This window comes from Schistocerca cancellata, chromosome 6 (genome assembly GCF_023864275.1).
Source record: "Schistocerca cancellata isolate TAMUIC-IGC-003103 chromosome 6, iqSchCanc2.1, whole genome shotgun sequence".
NCBI classification, from domain to species: domain Eukaryota; kingdom Metazoa; phylum Arthropoda; class Insecta; order Orthoptera; family Acrididae; genus Schistocerca; species Schistocerca cancellata.
In genome coordinates this window covers 259,708,805-259,728,681 of record NC_064631.1, presented here as the reverse complement: position 1 = coordinate 259,728,681, position 19,877 = coordinate 259,708,805, and the positions used below count along the sequence as shown (strand labels likewise).

Here is a 19,877-nt window from a genome sequence, read left to right as displayed (position 1 = left end):
AGACAATTTTTTTTTTTCTCAGATGTCGATGTCCGAAACTTCTTGCCATAGATGTCAAAAGGCCGCAGAGTCTGACGACGCGATAAATGCATCAGTGTCTCTTTAAGGGACCTGGACGTGAACGGGCTGCATTTTCATAGCTCTCTGTCAGTGCACATTACTCTTCATCTACAAAGCGGAGGAAGGTGTGGTTTTTTACCAACAATGAATAACATTAACTCTAGCTGCATAAGGAAATTTATTAAAATATCTTCCCTCCCTCCACTGCCTCCACACCTGTCACGACATCGCATTGGTAACCTTACGGAGAACCTACGAAATAAGCGTCAAACGAAAAAACTACAAAGAACGAAACTTGTCTAGCTTGAAGTGGGAAACCAGATGGCGCTCTGGTTGGCCCGCTAGATGGCGCTACCATAGGTCAAACGGATATCAACTGCGTTTTTTAAATAGGAACCCCCATTTTTTATTACATATTCGTGTAGTACGTAATGAAATACGAATGTTTTAGTTGGACCACTGGGGGTTAGTGCATGTAACAACAGTGTAAGTTTCCTCGCCCTGCCGCTGCTGTCCGGTAAGGTGTATAGTTTTGACAGCTTTCTTGATTGTAGCCCGTTTGTGATTCTTCTACTCTGGTGGCAGTGTTTCTTTTCTCGTTCTGGGCGCTCTGAGCACAGTATTCTGGGGGCGTAGTGCACTCCGCCGGTTCCGGCTTTGGCGCGTTGTTCCATTCTTGCATTTGGTTTATTGAATGTCAGGTACCTTCAGAAGACTATCTTTAGTCATTCGTTAGACAGCCACTGGTCTGAGCTACCATCTTGTGAAGTGAATGCAGCTCTTGGCTGCCCATCTCTTCGCACGCGGAAGTTTTTGTTGCTAGGCCTTCTCAGAGGTCGATCCCTGGAGCATCGTCTGTGATAGGACCTTGTGTTTTATTATTGTATTAATTATTACCATACCTTGTAATGCCTACATTAAAACGTTATGTCTGTCTAGTTAATAGTTCCGGCCGCCTTTTGGAATAAATCTAGCTGTGTAAGGGTTGTGTTACAAGATTACCATCATCTTATTTCACCCGTTTGGTGGTCAGTTGCTTGTTTCTTTTACTTAACCTTTGCTTATATTTGATGTTTTACAGTAGGTTTCTAAATTTGTATGTAATTGTCGTTCCTGACGTGTAAGGCCTTCAGCCATGATTGTGGTCATTTGCTTTGAAAAAACAATTCGATAGTTCTATTTGAGCAGTAATCCTTAAAACATTATTTACTGCCATTCCTGGCGTCTGATAACTTCTACTGCGTTTGTGGGCACTTACTTTTAATATTTCAGTACCTTTAAGTTGTAATTGCAGTGAGTTCTTAAACATTCTTAATTTACTGTCATTCTTGGCGTGTAAGGCCTACAGTCGTGATCACAGTGGCTTGTTTTTTTTCTTTTTAAACGTTATCAGTATCTGTACCTTATGATGATTTGCTAAATTGTAACGCACTGAAAACGCTATTATTTACACAATCGTTTATTCCTTCATTAATAAAGCGTGGTAGTTTTTAATTTATTGTTGAGTCTGGAATTACTTCTTTAAAAATAAATGTGTGTAAGTGTCAAAGGCAACCAATAGTAACTTATTACGGCCACGTCCACAATCGTAACCGAATCCTGCCTTCCCTTGACAACCAGGTTTCAATATAGGAAATCACTACACTGGGAAACACGTTAGTGGTATCACACAAACGGATGTCGAAGTCAGGTGGAAGTCACATACGCTGAAGGAATCAATTTTTACGCTTGACAAAAACATTTCAACACATGACTACAAGCGGGATCGAGGGCATCAACATTCGACGTCGTTATGCTTCGATGTTATTCTACGAAAAGCTGAAATGTAAAAATGGCTCTGAGCAGTATACGACTTAACTTCTGAGGTCATCAGTCGCCTAGAACTTAGAACTAATTAAACATAACTAACTTAAGGAAATCACACGCATCCATGCCCGATGCAGGATTCGAACCTGCGACCGTAGCGGCCGTGCGGTTCCAGATTGTAGCGCCTAGAACCGCTCGGCCACTTCGGCCGGCTTCACCGAATCGTTTAAAGTTAAAATATGTCTTTCCTAGCTGCTAGTGAAAAATAATTCGGTAGCTGAAATGTACTATTAACTTATATGATATTTTATTTCAGTGGTATTTATATCCACGTTGCTGAACGTTGTTGCTTTACTGGGATTCCGGTTTACTGTTAAGATGGAAATGCCATGTGACTATGGCCTCCCGTCGTATAGACCGTTCGCCTGGTGAAAGTCTTTTGAGTTGACGCCACTTCGGCGATTTGCGTGTCCATGGGGATGAAATAACGATGATAAGGGCAACGCAACACCCAGTCCCTGAGCGGAGAAAATATCACGAACACAGCCGGGAATGTAACTCGGGTCTTTAGGTATGACTTTCGTCGCGCTGACCACTCAGCTACCAGGGGCGGATCAAGGGTATGTTAACAACAATGCCATCTCACGTAAACCGTTGTGGACCGTTGCCTAGCAATTACTTCCGTATTCTCTGGAGTACTCGAAGTATCCATACGAATTCGTTGTGAGGGCTATTGAGTGTAAGGAGCTTGAGTTGTGAATTAAGTATTGCAGTGTTGCATTTTGTGTTTCGAGCACATCTAGCGAAACATTTTAAAGTTCTTGTGGAGCTTTAGAAGCTTTCAGCAAAGCGAACGCAAAGCTTCAGAGGCGAGGTGCGTTGTGCTGCAAGAGGTATGAGTCGTTGATTTAACTACCCCCTATTTATTTATCATACAGGATCATTTCCAGTTAGAATATCGTATAAGCTTGTAAATGGCTGAGTATATAGCGGAGAAGTACTGGAAAATTGATGCGGGTGCTAGAGTGTGGTATCATTTCAGAACATGCCGTTATTAACGGTATGCCATGTGAAATAGAACATTGTTTTACTTTTTTATGCAGTTTCAAAGGTTGGATGTTTACTTCTAGAGGCAGATTTCTGTACTTTGTTTTTGGCGAAGTTCGTGCCCATGCATCATGTATTCTCAAATTAATTGCTTAGTTCCACAATGGTGACGGTGTAACCAATCTTTCTCTCTTGTGGATTACTCACACGTACTCCCTGCGATGTTGGACATTAGTGCTGCTGTAATTTGTTTCCGTGTGTGAAGAAAAATTTATTTTGGAACTCGTGTCAAGTGCTCTGCATCGTATCGAGCAAAGCTGGTAGCATAACGAAAGAGTTTTTCTTCTCTGTGGCTCAAGATATGTGAAAGAATATCTTGGAGTAGGAGGCGTGTGAGAAAAGCAGTGAGACTTATTTCTAATATACCAAGGTTTTATTTCCTTCAAACGACAATAATGTGCCCTGCAAAATAGTCCCCTTTGCAGCTACAGGCCGGCGAAGTCGCTCGCCGGTATCGGTAGAGGCGTAGAAAGCCTTCAACTGGTAGGGCCTTTGCCATGTCCGTCACATGCTCTTAAATGTTCTCCAGAGTTCAAAATGACATCCTTTTAAGACATTTTCCAATTATGGAAAAAGAAACAAGTCACAATTACCAAGTTTCTGTGAATACGGGGGAGCGGGGACTGTGGAACAACAGGAATGCCTTTTGAAGTCAAAAAATCCGTGATGGAAGTGGCCATGTGGCATGGTGCGTTATCATGATGCAACATCCAATCTGCAATGTCTGATCTCACTCGATTCACCTCTTTCCTGAGATTTTCCAGGACATCTTTGTAACACAGCTGTTTGACGGTTTGTCCTGAATGAACAAATTCTATATGCAAAAAAGCAAATCTGTCAAAACAACAAATCAGTTTTGTTTCGGGCTTTGCCTTGATGATTCGAGCTTATTTCAGTCGAAGAGATTCCTCAGGGTTTCTCTCCTCACTTTGCCACTTGGTCTCAGGATCGTACTCAGAAATCCTGGATTCATAACCTGTGATTACACAACTGAACCATTCGAGGCCATGGGCAGTTCTCGCACGAGGACAACGCACACGTTTCTTCCATTCTCCTCCTGCTCAGTGGTGAGTTTTTTTGACACGTTTGGCATAAATCTTTCGCACGTGCCAAACTTCGATGCAAATTTGATTTATGCTGAAAATGTTTAACCATGTCATACATCACTTTAATTTTACACACTGGTCTGATGTCACAAGAGAACGCATACGTTCGACGTTTTCGTCGGTTTTATATGGTGAAGTCTACCCTGAAAGAGGTATATCTTCAACGTGTTCTCGGCCTTCCAGAAATGATATGTGCCGCACAGAAACTTGGACTATTGATAAGGTATGTTCCCCATAGGCTTGTTTCAATATTGAAAAGATCACTCTCTCTGGTTCCCCAAGATTAACACTAGATGACATAACATTGCTCTAAATTCCGCTTTTGCACTTTTACAACACGCAGAAAAAAAACACAACTTACGCGATGGCGCTTTCAAAAACCACGTGACGGCAGTACGGAGCTGAAACTCGTACTCAGCAACTAGAAGAGATTGCAAACCGTTTTACACCAGTAGAACAACACAGCGTTGACAGATCCCTCGGAGTTTTTTCAGTCTCATTACTTTTCTCACGCACTGCTAACTAAGAATTCCATTGGCAATCTATAGGCTGTTCGGTCGTTTTCATTGTTTAGATACTACTGGGTATCTTTCGATCCCAAAATTTGGTTATTTGGTTTTACATAGATTTAAATCGTTTAAAATTTAATTGCCGTTCTTATTTAACCGTGGATATCGACGTCCCTATATAATGACGTTCTTTCTAGTAACCGGGGTTGCTACTTAATGTTGATCATAGTGTATGCTAACAACAATGTCATGTCACTTAAACCGTTGTGGACCGTTGCCTGGCCATTACTTCCGTATTCTCTGGAGTACTCGAAGTATTCACACGAATTCGTTCCGCGAGTTACTGAGCGTACGAAGCTTCTGTTGTGAATTAAGTGTTGCATTGTTGTATTTTGTGTTTCGAGCACATCTAGCGAAACATTTTAAAGTTCTTGAGGAGCTTTAGAAGCTCTCAGCGAAGCGAACTTCAGAGGCGAGGTGCATCGTACCCGCATTAGGTATGAGCTATTGATTTAACGTTGCATATGTATTTTGTATACACAATCATCTCGAGTTAGAATATCGTAAAAACTAATAAATGACTGTGTTTCTGATGGAGATGTAATGCAAAATTGAAGCATTTGGTGGAGTGTAGTGTGATTGCAGAATATGAAGGTCTTAACAGTATATAACGTGAAATAGCAATTCGTTTTAATTTTTTATGGGGTTTCAAACGTCAGGTGGTTACTTGCAGAGATAGACCTCCATACTTAATTTTTTTTCAAGTGCATGTGCTTTCGTCATGTAATCTCAAATTAACAGTCTAGGTTAACAATTACAACCATGTCAAGTGCTCTTTCAGATTCTATCCGTTCTGGTTTCACCCATGACGTCCTCTTGACGTCATTACTTTACGTTGCAGACCGTGTTATTGGTCTGTTATTAAATACTATCTATGTTTGTGTTAGCTACTGCTGTAATTTACAAAGTTTGTAAAATATGCTGTTTATTCAAAATATCTCGTGATATACGATGGTGTTGTATGTTGGGGGGATGGGGGTAACTGGACGCCATAGGTTATATTATCGATGGAGAAACTTGTAGCGATTTTTGTTTCTTTTTTTCTGACAAATATTTAACAGTTTCTTTCTGTATTTCACATGATCCCTGAGCGTAAGGATAGGTAGTACTTTAAGAGCAAAAGATACATTTTTGTGAGTGAAGTGGGGGTTTCATATTGTTGTTACCAGTGATTCGCGCTTTCGGTGTGTAATTCTTTTCGTGCTATGGTATTTTTTGACCTGTTAATGTTCGTTTGAAGTCTGATAGCAAATTTTTGAATTTATTTTCGTTCTGTTTATTCTGCAGGAATTTTTTTGTGCTATTTTTCGTTTAAGTCGTTGTTATGTGGGGTTTTCGTGAGCGTCTTTTCTTTTTTTCTTTTTTTGGGGTTTATAATTTTTAGGTTTATTATGGAATAGTTCCAGTGTGTTATTTATCTACTATGTCGTTATGCGGGTATGGGTCTGGTTTTGCTGTCTTTGTTAGGGCTATATAGATTTAGGGTTGTTCATTCTGGAAGAGTTTGTGTGTGTTATTTTTCTATTATGTTGTTATTATGTGGATGTCTGACTGGTATCCCTGTCTTCATTTCATATGTGTAGATTAAGTGAATTATTGGATTTCAATTTTGCGTTTTCGTCGAGTACATTCTAGAGAAATTTGTGTAAGATATTATTCGATTTTTTTATAACATTGATTTAGCTTTATTAACTTTTCCTTTTTTGTTTGTTACTGCCCAGTACTCTCTCATTCCTGCAGCAGTCCCGTTACTTTCATTTTATATGCTCTTTTAAAGAACTGCATTAAGCAATCACATCTACAACGGTTTATTTTATTAGAGAAAATCGATTTCGGTCGAGGATCAGACCGCCACCAAGTCCAAAAACGATCTCAGCTGTTATCTTGCGTAATAGTAAAAGCAGTTTCGGATGTACAGTGGTCCGTCATTGATATTAACTTGTCATGTCCATTATGTCCATTTAACTTCATAGACTTTTTTTGCCAATGTAATGTATATAGAGATAATACCAATGGTAGAGGGATCCACGGTTGATAACTGCTATTGCAATTACGGGAAAACATAGCTGAGCCGGTTTTCGGAAGCGGTTATGGTCTGATTCTAGATCAGATTCGATCTACATCTACATCTACATCTACATTTATACTCCGCAAGCCACCCAACGGTGTGTGGCGGAGGGCACTTTACGTGCCACTGTCATTACCTCCCTTTCCTGTTCCAGTCGCGTAGGATTCGCGGGAAGAACGACTGCCGGAAAACCTCTGTGCGAGCTCGAATCTCTCTAATTTTACATTCGTGATCTCCTCGGGAGGTATAAGTAGGGGGAAACAATATATTCGATACTTCATCCAGAAACGCACTCTCTCGAAACCTGGCAATCAAGCTACACCGCGATGCAGAGCGCCTCTCTTGCAGAGTCTGCCACGTGAGTTTGCTAAACATCTCCGTAACGCTGTCACGCTTAACAAACAACCCTGTGACGAAACGCGCCGCTGTTCTTTGGATCTTCTCTATCTCCTCTGTGAGCCCGATCTGGTAGGGATCCCACACTGATGAGCAATACTCAAGTATAGGTCGAACGAGTGTCTTGGAAGCCACCTCCTTTGTTGATGGACTACATTTTCTAAAGACACTCCCAATGAATCTCAACCTGGTACCCGCCTTACCAACAATTAATTTTATATGATCATTCCAATTCAAATCGTTACGCACGCGTACTCCTAGATATTTTACAAAAGTAACTGCTACCAGTGTTTGTTCACCTATCATATAATCATACAATAACGGACCCTCCTTTCTATGTATTCGCAATACCTTACATTTGTCTACGTTAAGGGTCAGTTGCCACTCAATGCACCAAGTGCCTATCCGTTGCAGATCTTCCTGCATTTCGCTACAACTTTCTAATGCTACAACTTCTCTGTATACTACAGCATCATCCGCGAAATGCCGCATGGAACTTCCGACACTATCTACTAGGTCATTTATATATTTTATGAAAAGCAATGGTCCCATAACACTCCCCTGTGGCACGCCAGAGGTTACTATAACGTCTGTAGACGTCTCTCCATTGAGAACAACATGCTGAGTTCTGTTTGCTAAAAACTCTTCAATCCAGCTACACAGCTGGTCTGATATTCCGTAGGCTCTTACTTTGTTTATCAGGTGACATTGCGTAACTGTATCGAACGCCTTCCGGAAGTCAAGGAAAATTGCATCTACCTGGGAGCCTGCATCTAATATTTTCTGGCTCTCATGAACAAATAATGCGAGTTGGGTCTCACACGATCGCTGTTTCCGGAATCCATGTTGATTCCTACAGAGTAGATTCTGAGTTTCCAGAAATGACATGATACGCGAGCAAAAAACATGTTCTAAAATTCGACAACAGATCGATGTCAGAGATCTAGGTCTATAGTTTTTGCGCATCTGCTCGACGACCCTCTTGAAAACTGGGACTACCTGTGTCTCCTTTCCAATCATTTGGAAACTTTCATTTCTCTAGAGACTTGCGGTACACGGCTATTAGAAGGGGGGCAAGTTCTTTCGCGTACCCTGTGTAGAATCGAATTGGTATCCCGTCAGGTCCAGTGGATTTTCCTCTGTTGAGTGATTTCAGTTGCTTTTCTATTCCTTGGACACTTATTTCGATGTCAGCCATTTTTTCGATTGTGCGAGGATTTAGTGAAGGAACTGCACTGCGGTCTTCCTCTGTGAAACAGCTTTGGAAAAAGGTGTTTAGTATTTCAGCTTTAAGCGTGTCATCCTCTGTTTCAATGCCATTCTCCTCCCAGAGTGTCTGGATTCGGACCACTTATTGATTTAACGTAAGACCAGAACTTCCCAGGAATTTCTGTCAAGTCGGTACATAGAATTTTACTTTCGAATTCATTGAACGCTTCACGCATAGCCCTCGTTACGCTAACTTTGACATCGTTTAGCTTCTGTTTGTCTGAGAGGTTTTGGCTGCGTTGAAACTTGCAGTGAATCTCTCTTTGCTTTCGCAGTTTCCTATCTTTGTTGTTGAATCACGGTGGGTTTTTCCCGTTCCTCACAGTTTTACTTGGCACGTATCTGTCTTAAACGCATTTTACGATTGTATTGAACTTTTTCCATAAACACTCACAATTGTCAGTGTCGGAACAGAAATTTTGGTTTTATCTGTTAGGTAGTCTGAAATCTGCCTTCTATTACTCTCGCTAAACAGATAGACCTTCCTCCCTTTTTTATATTGCTATTTACTTCCACATTCAGGGATGCTGCAACGGCCTTATGAACACTGATTCCCCGTTCTGCGCTAACAGAGTCGAAAAGTTCGGGTCTGTTTGTTATCAATAGGTCCAAGATGTTATCTCCAAGAGTCGGTTCTCTTTTTAATTGCTCGAGCTAATTTTCGGATAGTGCACTCAGTATAATGTTACTCGATGCTCTGTCCCTACCACCCATCCTGAACATCTGAGTGTCCCAGTCTATATCTGGTAAATTGAAATCTCCACCTAAGACTATAACATGCTTAGAAAATTTATGTGAAATGTATTCCAGATTTTCTCTCAGTTGTTCTGCCACTAATGCTGCTGAGTCGGGAGGTCGGTAAAAGGAGCCAATTATTAACCTAGCTCGGTTGTTGAGTGTAACCTCCACCCATAATAATTCACAGGAACTAACCACTTCTACTTCACTACAGGATAAGCTACTACTAACAGTGACAAACAAGCCACCACCGGTTGCATGCAATCTATCCTTTCTAAACACCGTCTGTGCCTTTGTAAAAATTTCGGCAGAATTTATCTCTGGCTTCAGCCAGCTTTCCGTATCTATAACGATTCCAGCTTCGGTGCATTCTATCAGCGCTTGAAGTTCCGGTAATTTACCAACGCAGCTTCGACAGTTTAGACAGTTTACAATTACGATACTGATTGCTGCTTGGTCCCCGCATGTCCTGACTTTGCCCCGCACCCTTTGAGGCTGTTGCCCTCTCTGTACTTGCCCGGGGCCATCTAACTTAAAAAAAACCCCAGTCGACGCCACACAACCCCTGCTACCCGTGTAGCCGCCTGCTGTGTGTAGTGGACTCCTGACCTATCCAGCGGAACCCGAAACCCCACCAAACTATGGTCTCTAAGGAAACGTACCGTTGTAGCTGTCCATTGCACAATACAGTTAACATTCATTAAAGTTGCTTTATCTGTCACCTACTTATTTTCAGTATACATCTGCATTTAGAACATCGAATAAGCTTTTACATGACTATGTATTTAGTGGAGATGTACCAGAAAACTGTAGTGTGATGTGGCTTCGCATCATGTTACTAGTAATGGGACTGCATGTGAAAACACTCTTCGATTTACATTCCAGTACATTGTTTCAATACGTAATGCAACTTCAGAAACTTCCGATGATGCTTGACTTGTAGAGACAGATATCCTCACTGAGTTTTTGTCAACGTTCAAGTGCTGGAATGATATATTCTCAAATTTATAGTTTAGTTTCGCAATGAGAATGGTGTCATCGATCTTTCTCCTTTTCGATTACACATAAGGGCGGTATTTCTTATCGTTGGTTCGTGCTGTTATTTTCTGCCGTCGGTGAAAAAGAAAAGTCGTAAACAAGCTCCAGTGTGTAGGGTCATACTGAGTTGACATGGCAGTGTAGGAAAAATATTATGCTATCCTGTCACTTAAGGAAGTGCAATTAATAACTTGGAGCACTGTCGAATGTTAAACCTATTAGCTCTTTATGAGCTATTATTGTGTTTTCTTCATGTAGAAACCGCTGGGTAAATTTCAATCACAAACACAGCTATTACGTCGTGCATGTTACTGTTTAGCTTATATGATGATGAAGTGTAGTTTAGATTTAGGGCTTTTCATGACTGACACAAAGAAGGAACAGTGCATCCTTGAGAGAATACATTGACTCGGCAATATGGATAGCCGTAAAAATCGTATTCTCGTCATATACCACGGAAGGATGTTTGATTTAAGCCATTAGATTGTAGCGTAGTTTATTAATTAGTAACTTCAACCCACCACCAACATACATACAAAACAAATTTTTGTTCCAGCCCCGGGGGAAGATATTTCGCATATCATGCTGTAATAGCTGACAAAATCTGATGTTGTAATAACCGAACAAGGTGTATATCTGAAACTAATGTAGTATAGTAATGACTTGTGAATTAAGTTCAGTCTAGTAGTGAAGCCTTCAGATAGTTGCTATCAAAACAAATTTATTGTCTTCAGAGTAAATGTACAACTTATGACACGCTATTGCTCGACTTTTGAAGAACTTATTATTTTGATTCATCTACTACGAATTACTAACACAGAATTATGATAACTAATTCTCGAATAGCAACAAATGTATAAGCTCAATCAATTATATCGACTGTACATGTCGTTTTTGATACAAGCAGCTGCTTCTATTACAAAATCTACGGTTACAGACATATCGGCACGGTCCCAGGATTTTCTTGCGATCGAGTTGTGAGAGACTGCTGCAAAACTTACTCGTAGACACGGTCTGGTCATGTCTAACGTGCTGTTTGTTATCGTTACAGCAATGTTCCGACGCATGAAGAAGTTTTTCTCCCGGTGTTTGGGAGGGGAGAAAGAAGAGGGTTTGCGACTGGAGAACTTGGTCGCTGTCCGGGGTACTGTACAGGTGAGCCACGTCACGTTTCATCACTGGTGACGTAATATGCAAAGCAGTAAAGTCTGAGAGCTACCTGATTGTACATAACATGAACAGTAGATATTGCAAACTGTCACGATTTACTATAAATGAATATTTGGTTCGCTATAAACATCCCATGTGACACGTCATTGTAAATAACACGTCTTAGATAGGCATCCCTGCCCGAGTGATGATTGTGACGATTATATAAAATACTAGCTAACTACCTAACTCCGTCCAATCACTCATCTGAAGTTCCAAAGGTAACGATCGACCGCCTCGTCATCGTCAGCCGATAGACATCACCGTATGGAGGAGCATGTGGTTAGCATACTGCTCTTCCGCATCGTGATGAGATATATAATACCGGCAGCAACGAATGTCACTGATGAATGGATGAATTTGTTGATCTCTGGAGCTCATAAAAGTCTTCACCGTATAACTTGAGCTACATAAAATGTTTAAAATTTGCAATAGTCGTCTCTACTTCAAGTAAATCAAAGAGCTGGAGTCCTCTTAAATTTACTTTTGCGTTCGCATCAAAGATAAAGTGCCGTAAAATATGGGCTATAAGAATTCTAATACCACATGCGTCATAGAGCTAATGGTCGTTTAACATGAGTATGAAGCCATTAGAATTGGGTCCTATTCGGATGGGAGACAGGGTGACTTCAGCATGTCAAAGTCGTATATTCTCTGACCTGCAGGGGAGCCTCATACTGTGTCTCGCTGTGTTCCCTGCTGGCCTTCTTGGCTACATTATCTGCTTGCTCTTTTCCCCAGATCACACTGGCCCTAGCTCCTCTCCTCCGTGTTATTACCACAATATATCCGGACTTGTCCCATTAGGTAAGATAATGTTGACTCTAACCATTTATCATTCCGGGAAATTGGGTGCGGTATTTGTTAACACAGAAAAAATAACTATGTGAGAGGCTTGAGAATCGTAACATCCCTCTCAAGTTGTAAAAAAGTATGGTGAAAAATATTCTAGGGGCAGAGCTCCACTTAATATGCTGCCAACGCAATCGACTGATTGAAGACGACATTGCAGACCATCTGGTTGCCCAACCAGTTACCTGCTGACCGTGTTTAATATGAGACTGACCAAAGGAAATGTACAGTGTAGTCAGAGAACAGAGAAACAGGAACTGTTAGCAAAACTTGTTACAGTCCCACTTACTTTTCTTTACAGAGGAAGAACAAGGAGTAGCTCGTAATAATAAGACCGCGGCTCAAGAAGTTACATTTTAGGCCTCTGTCATTCCAGTTTAACTCACAATACGTAGGATAATGGTAGTAAATGTCGGAAGAACAGAATTCTAGCTGATACTACAAATAGTCAGGGAATACTCACTATCACTGTCTCTAGGCCAAAAATTCGAAATAAATGTAAGAATTTGTAACACATGTATATGTAAAGAACCAGCGCTATCTATGAATTACCAAACATGCTCTACGACTGATCAAACTAATAAGTTCTTTTCCTTACAGGAGCGTCAGTTCACCCTGGACTCGTTTTTTGAGGAGATACTGCAGAAGCGGCTGCAGGAAGAGAAAGAAGTCCTTTCTGTTTCGGTGAGTGTAAATTACAACAGTAGAAGGAGTAGTAGCATTTGATTTCAAAGTGAATTTTTCGTTTTCTCACTACATGGTAACTATTGAATATGATACTAGTTACTGGTGTGCTTGCGGGTGTTAGGCCGAATTGTTGTGTTCATTTTGTGGACATTATTTCGACGGACGTCCCAGCGATCAACTTCATGTGCTGCGAATTTTGCAGTAATGTGTACTCGCTGCTTGGACTCAAACCACTCATTGAACGTCACACGACCTGAAGAAGGTGGGTCGGTCAAATGCTGAAATGTTGACCATAAAGCATGAACAACAACACGGCATAACCTTAGAATCACATCATTAACCAGTAATGCCCAGAAAAATGTTAAAGATAATCGGATATTAGATATTTGTTAGTATTAATTGTTGCTGAGACATCACACGATTTGTGTTTCTTGGATACTAAGTTGAGTTACTAGATATTAAGTACCTATACCTGTAAACTTGTAAATTTCTGATAAATGTAACACATGGTAACACTTTTTATATGATAGAAAATAGCATTAATTTTGGACTACTGCACATGTTGGATAACATAAAACTAATAAGTTCTTTTCCAACAGGAGCGTCAGTTCACTTTGGACGCCTTTTTTGAGGAGGTGCTGCAGAAGCGGCTGCAGGAAGAGAAAGAAGTCCGTCCTGCTCCGGTTAGTATAAATTCGAACAGTATAGGGAATAGTAGCATTTGGTTTGAAAGCGAATTTTTCGTTTTCTCACTACATGATAACTTACTCTCGAAGATGGTACTAGTTACTGGTCTGCTTCCGGGTGTTAGGCAGAATTGTTGTGTTCATTTTGTGCACTTCAACGGACGTCCCAGCCATCAACTTCATGTGCTGCGAACTTTGCGGTAATGTACGCTCTGCTTGACTCGAATCAGTCAGGAAACGTCTCACGATATGAAGAAGATGGCTCGGTCATTTGTTGAAATTTTGACCATAAAGCAGGAACAACAACACGGAATAACCTCAGAAGCACACCATTAACCAGTCGTACACAGAAAATTAATAAAGATAATGGGATATTAGTTGTTTGTCAGTATTAATAATATCTGAGTTTTGAAACGAATTGTGTTAGTTGGATACTAAATTGAATTACTATATTCTTAATTTTGATACCTGAACCATGCTAATTTGTGGTAAATGTTACAATTCATTATACTTTTATATGAGAGGAACTAGCACAAATTCTGAATCACTTCACATGTTACATAACATGAAAGTAATAAGATCTTTTCCAACAGGAGCGTCAGTTCACACTGGACGCCTTTTTCGTGGAGTTGCTGCAGAGACGGCTGCAGGAGGAGGATTAAAGCGGTGCTGTTACGGTGAGTGGTACTTCGATCTGTGTAAAGGACAACAGATTTTGGTTCCTCGGTACCCATAGTCTGCTGTTCTTTTATACCAACTGTGAAATCTGATCAGATACAAAATCCTTTCGCGGCATACATATCTTTTCGCTCTAGTGTTGGTAGGATATACTTAAACTGAAGAATCAATGGTACATACAATACCGTTGCCTACACTTTCAGATGACGGACAGCCATTCAGTAAACGTTCTCCTATGTCCCCTCCCGCCCATAACACAGTTATCATATTTTTAGCACAGTTTCACTTTCAGCGTCCCACGATTATTCTTCATATTTTAATCCCATTTCTTATGCTGCATGATCGTTTATTTTTCTGTCACATAGTTATCCATGAAGCTCTACGAATTTGAACTGAACATTTACACAACTTGTTTTAAGAAACTCTACTATTTTGGTATGGATGCATTTGCCAACAGTCACAATTCTCTCCATTCCTTAATGAATATAGTTCAGGTGAGGATAATACATCAGTTTGCGTGATGTATCCACTAACTCTTAAATATTATGATACTTGTAACAGCTATCTACCATCATGATGCAATAATTTTGTAGACCGTTTCACCACAATAGATCACACTCCGGGAGGAGTAATTAGGCATAGATTCTCTGTCGGTAGTTTTCATATTTGCGATAAATAGTATTCTAGGGCTCATGAGTTTGGGCGATAGAAACACTCCTTCTATGGATACAGGAAACGACCATTTATTAGCATGGGGTTCTACGATAATTTAGCACTTTCCTTTACAGATGTATCAACTCACCATAATAGGGCGGCGTTTATAATTTGGAAATTTATATTTGTCGGCAGATCACTCCGGTGTCCTCCGCGCTCACCTTGGAGGTCTGTACTTCACACCGCGCAGCTCTTGAGAGCCGCCATGCCAGACGCTGGATGTGTTCACGCGTGGCCACCAACGCGACGTCTGGAGAAGACCGTCTGGCTGCTAAAATGTGCGACCGCGATATCGCGGCCAATACCACCTGAAACCACAGTTACCAATCCAATAAATCTTTGGATTAATGATATAAAACGTCTCGTTATTTCTTTCGTTTGCAACAGGCGGCGTTGTGGTAATGCAGGGGACTCGCATGACGGTGGTTGAAGTTCTCTTTCGACCAGCAAGTTCTAGGGGTCGATTGCTTGTCTTAGTAGATTAGGGCAAACGCAGTAATGGTTCCTTAGGAATAAAACTCATTCGATTTTCTCTCCGATGCGAGTCCTGTCTGCCATTACCTCTCCGTCGATAAAAGCGGAAGTTATAAGTGCATAATCCCTACTTGTTATTTTTATTAGAGTTACAAAATGAATATAAGAAATAATAGTAAAAAAAAAGCTGTTGTGACAATGACACTGGAATGGAAAAATTTGGAATCCACAGGACTTCTCTTTGAAAATATGCGTATGAAGCTTAACAGGAAAATCATTGACACTAATTATAACACTCGAAAGACTAGAGTGACTACAAAAGTCTGCTCTAAGGATAACAAAGTAGTCCCCATAATACCGATATTTACTGTTCAACTCAGTGAGCCACATGTAATATGGCCCTACACACGCAGGAACTAAAACGTAATCAACATTTGACGCCCTCAGCATACATTGTTCACTCATTAACTACTGTCTATACTTGTACGTAGAAAACTAGACTGATCAGCCAGAACATTACGACCATCTACCTAATAGCCGGTATGTCCACCTCTGACACGGGTATCAAGGGCGACGTGTCGTTGCAGGGATGCAGTGAGGCGTTGGTAGGTCTCTGTAGGGAGTTGGTACCACATCTGCACACACAAGTCGCTTAATTCCCGTAAATTCCCGTGCCAAGCCTCCGGGCCAACACAGTCAGTCCTCGGTCAAATTGAGACATATCGCAGGTCTCCCCCATTCTACACGCGGACGGCACGCTCACCGATACTAGATGCACCGTGAGTTTGTCTGACTAGCAGTCATTCCTCGCCATGCGACGCTGCTATCGCCTGGACCAGTTTATATCGACAGTGGGTCGGTGGCCATAACATTCTGCCTGATCAGTGTCTGTGGGTATGAAGTAGTAGGTATGTAAACACACTCAGTTCCTGGTCATAACGGAAGCGTGACGAGTGTCTTTGCAAGTGGGACACATAAATCAAAGCACACTTAATGCAATCAAACTGATGCTGCAATTCACTGAACTGCAGTGGCAAAATAACAATTGTCTAGCATGTGGATGTAACCTCAAACGAGTAAACAAAGGAATGAATAGTGCGACCATAATGCTCAGCCTTAAGGGTGACTTGATTTGTTATGACGTTAAATTTTACTTTCAGGACTAATGTCACAGAGGAAAATGCTGTTGCAGAAGGAACGTTTTTGTTTCATTTTTTATTTACCTCACCAAAAGCAAAGAAGAGTCGTTTGGAACATTTATGGGGGTACGACGTGAGATATATGTGCAGTTTATACATCTGGATCACCTAGACGTAAGGATTTTGTCACAGACTGGAGCTTTCTGCAATGTTCATGATTGTACAGGTAACTTCAACCTGAAGAATATGACTCGGCTGTTATGTCCCAAAAATAAAGTAATGAAAATGTTTAAGAATATTTGGGTAATTTAAAAATATTTCGTTAGATAACAATGATAAGTAACTTCTTTTACACCTCTCTAAGGACTTTTGTGTGAAATAATAACGCAAAAGCAAAATGTTAATATTTGCACCATTTTTCGTCAGTTGCAGCTTAGATCTTCCTTTATTGTATAGATAAAAACTGGTTACAAATATATTGTATATTATAGACCTCTGATGTGGCTAGCACGATTAGGCGAAACAGTTTGGAAAACACACGTAAATTCAGTAGTAAAGGACGGAATATCTTCTTATCGCTATGATGATTTTTCACAGATGATAACGTCATTTACCGACTTGTAAAGTCAGCAGATGACCAAAATGAATTGCAAAATGATTTAGATAAGATATCTGTATGGTGCGAAAAGTTGAACCCCCTGCCAGGCAGTGAATAGCAGAGTAATCACGTAGACGAAGACAATTTAGTTCATGGTAGCTGTTAACAATCGAAGGAATACACAAAAAATCGAAATGGCGGGTAATAACTCCCGACCTACAACAGAAAAAACTAGGATAAGGCGATATAACGTAAAATTATAAGGTACTTCAGTTTTTAGATATGGAATAAATGTATGTTAAACAAAAAATTTTTCTTCCTAAAATGTGGCAGGTGTTAAGCAGTATGATAATAGAATAGTAAAGTGGGCTTAAGGTCGGCCCCGCCGGAATATCTTTTTTCAGAATAACGCGATAGCAAAACCTTCTACTGCTGAATACAAACAAACTTCGCCTCCTACTCCTCACACTTTTATTTTACATTGAACAGCATCATGACTTGTACATTTCAATAAGTCTCTTCCACATAGTTACGAAAAAGTTAGGTACACAGTTCCTAAATTGATTTATTCTTGTGATGTCGTTCAGTAGATTGCTAGGTATGTACCATTTAACGTATTTTCTAAATATAATACCACCACAACAAATAAGCCGATGCATTTTAGCTTATTCTTCATTCGACACTCTTAAAATTTAATAAGTCCCACTAGAAACATGTTTGGGCTAAATGATATTCAGGTCCGCTAGGATTAAATCTTCACCGATCCCCCCTGTTTGCAAACATTACCTGGGAAGAGACTAATCTATCGGTAGGACTCTGATGTGTTACATCAAAAGTGGAAAGTAGTGACGTTAATATAACACAGCACATGAAGACATAGAGTTTAAAGGTACTGGACGTCTGATTTGTTCAATGGATGGACGAACATAGGTATCTCATATTCCGAAGATGTAAAAGTTCGTTAAATTTGTGAAGTTGATTTACTTTAACTGAAGGATAATGAACCGAAATAAAAATGAAATCTGAACAAAACTTAAGCGAAAGTTTAATTTCTATAAGAGTGTTACTATGGCCATTTGACTGTGCAGTGATGTATCTGAAATAAAACCAAAGTCATGGTTCACACATAATTGGGGAATACGGCAAGGGGCAAATCGATAAATCTTCTGAATGTAATTACTAATTCGTGAAAGTTTTTTGAACATCTCTGTTGCTGGTGTAGTTATTCATATAACGATTCTTCACCCTTTTGCGGTGTTACAGGTGAATTCGACACAAGGTTGTTAGAGGGCAGCTGTCAGAACTTGTTATATGAAAACACTCCAGTACTGCTTCAGAACTTTTCTTCGTCTGATTTATGAGCTCAGATACAGTCATAGTTTCAGGATGGCTACATTTATTTCTATACTTTCACTAGAATCTGAAAAGGTCCTCTGCAAACAGCACTATTGCACTCTTACTTAACAACACATTGCACGCATAGTAAGTTGTGCTTCGTTAACTATGTCATATACAACTCCTTTTCCAGCAGAAAGTTTCTGTTTCCTTCGCAATAAACAGGCTGTTGAGACGTGTTGCTGTCGAGTGTCAAAGTACTTCGAAGTATACAATAATTTCCAAATCAGTTGCAGCTTTGAGCACTCCTCCTCTGCAATAGTCCGATACCCTGTAGGTACCTCTCACAAAATTGTGAGCGTCTCACAAGGAAAATTTTGCCTCCTAATCCAAACGGTGAATATATAGCTACTGCATTTTGTAAAAATCACAACAATCACATAACACGTCTCACGGCAAAAATAAAAATAATCGTCAACAGTAATTCTACATAAATATCTTTCTGTAGCAGTGACTACTAACGTATATTCTTTAACCCAGCAAGGGATCAAAATAATACTCTGTTGTATCGTCAGTTGACATCTAACGAACTATGTGTTTTTCCTGATCGTACTGGTTTCGTGCATGTTGTACAGTATAATTAAAACGGGAAATCAACAGTGATCGTTTTTAAAAGAGCTCCATACACGTCTAACGATGACAATCCACAAAGTTCCAATCAGAAGTCTAAATGACTTTCCGCAGTACACTCTCCCGTAAGTAACTCAGCCCAGGTAAGAATAGTCCAAGTCGACAATGCTCTGGCTTCATGTTGCTCATCTGTAGGACACCTCCGACTGGATTCACTGTTACAAGATATTCTGTTATCTTCGCTCTAAACAGAATCAAACTAATCAACATGTGAGCCATGGCAGTAGCGCACTAGATAATATCGCTTGCAGGAAATTACAGAATGTAGAGCACTGAAGCTTGCCTACTACTATCCAACAGCATTGCTTGGATCTGGGCGAAAACTGTGTGCTGTTATGTCGTTACAGCACCACAGCACATCGCTCGAGCGTTTCAACCGATACATTTACCCCTCCCGTCCAGTAATTGCCATCCTGCGACGTGAGAACGCATTACGTCTTTACTAAACTGATTAACAGCCTTCGATAACACCCGTCCACTTTGATAAATAACATCATCACAAGCCTCAAAATGCAACACAATTTTGATTTAAAAATGGCTATCAAGACGTCATAATCACCAGATGCCAAAAAACTAAGGTATAAAAATCAAATTCAGAAACATAAAAATTCTGAATAATAAATATTGAGCATTACGGGGAATCTTTGGCAATTTGGGG

General features: G+C 40.3%; 1 protein-coding gene across 1 annotated transcript in view; it reads left to right on the top strand.

The window, feature by feature from the left end:
- The first annotated feature begins 11,222 nt into the window (after window positions 1-11,222).
- Window positions 11,223-19,877, top strand: part of LOC126088272 (nexilin-like) — a 152,567-nt gene continuing 143,912 nt past the window's right edge. The window contains exons 1-3 of the mRNA XM_049906402.1: window positions 11,223-11,312; window positions 12,819-12,902; window positions 13,505-13,588. Coding sequence (XP_049762359.1) covers window positions 11,223-11,312; window positions 12,819-12,902; window positions 13,505-13,588 — 258 coding nt within the window. The remainder of the gene's footprint in view (window positions 11,313-12,818; window positions 12,903-13,504; window positions 13,589-19,877) is intronic.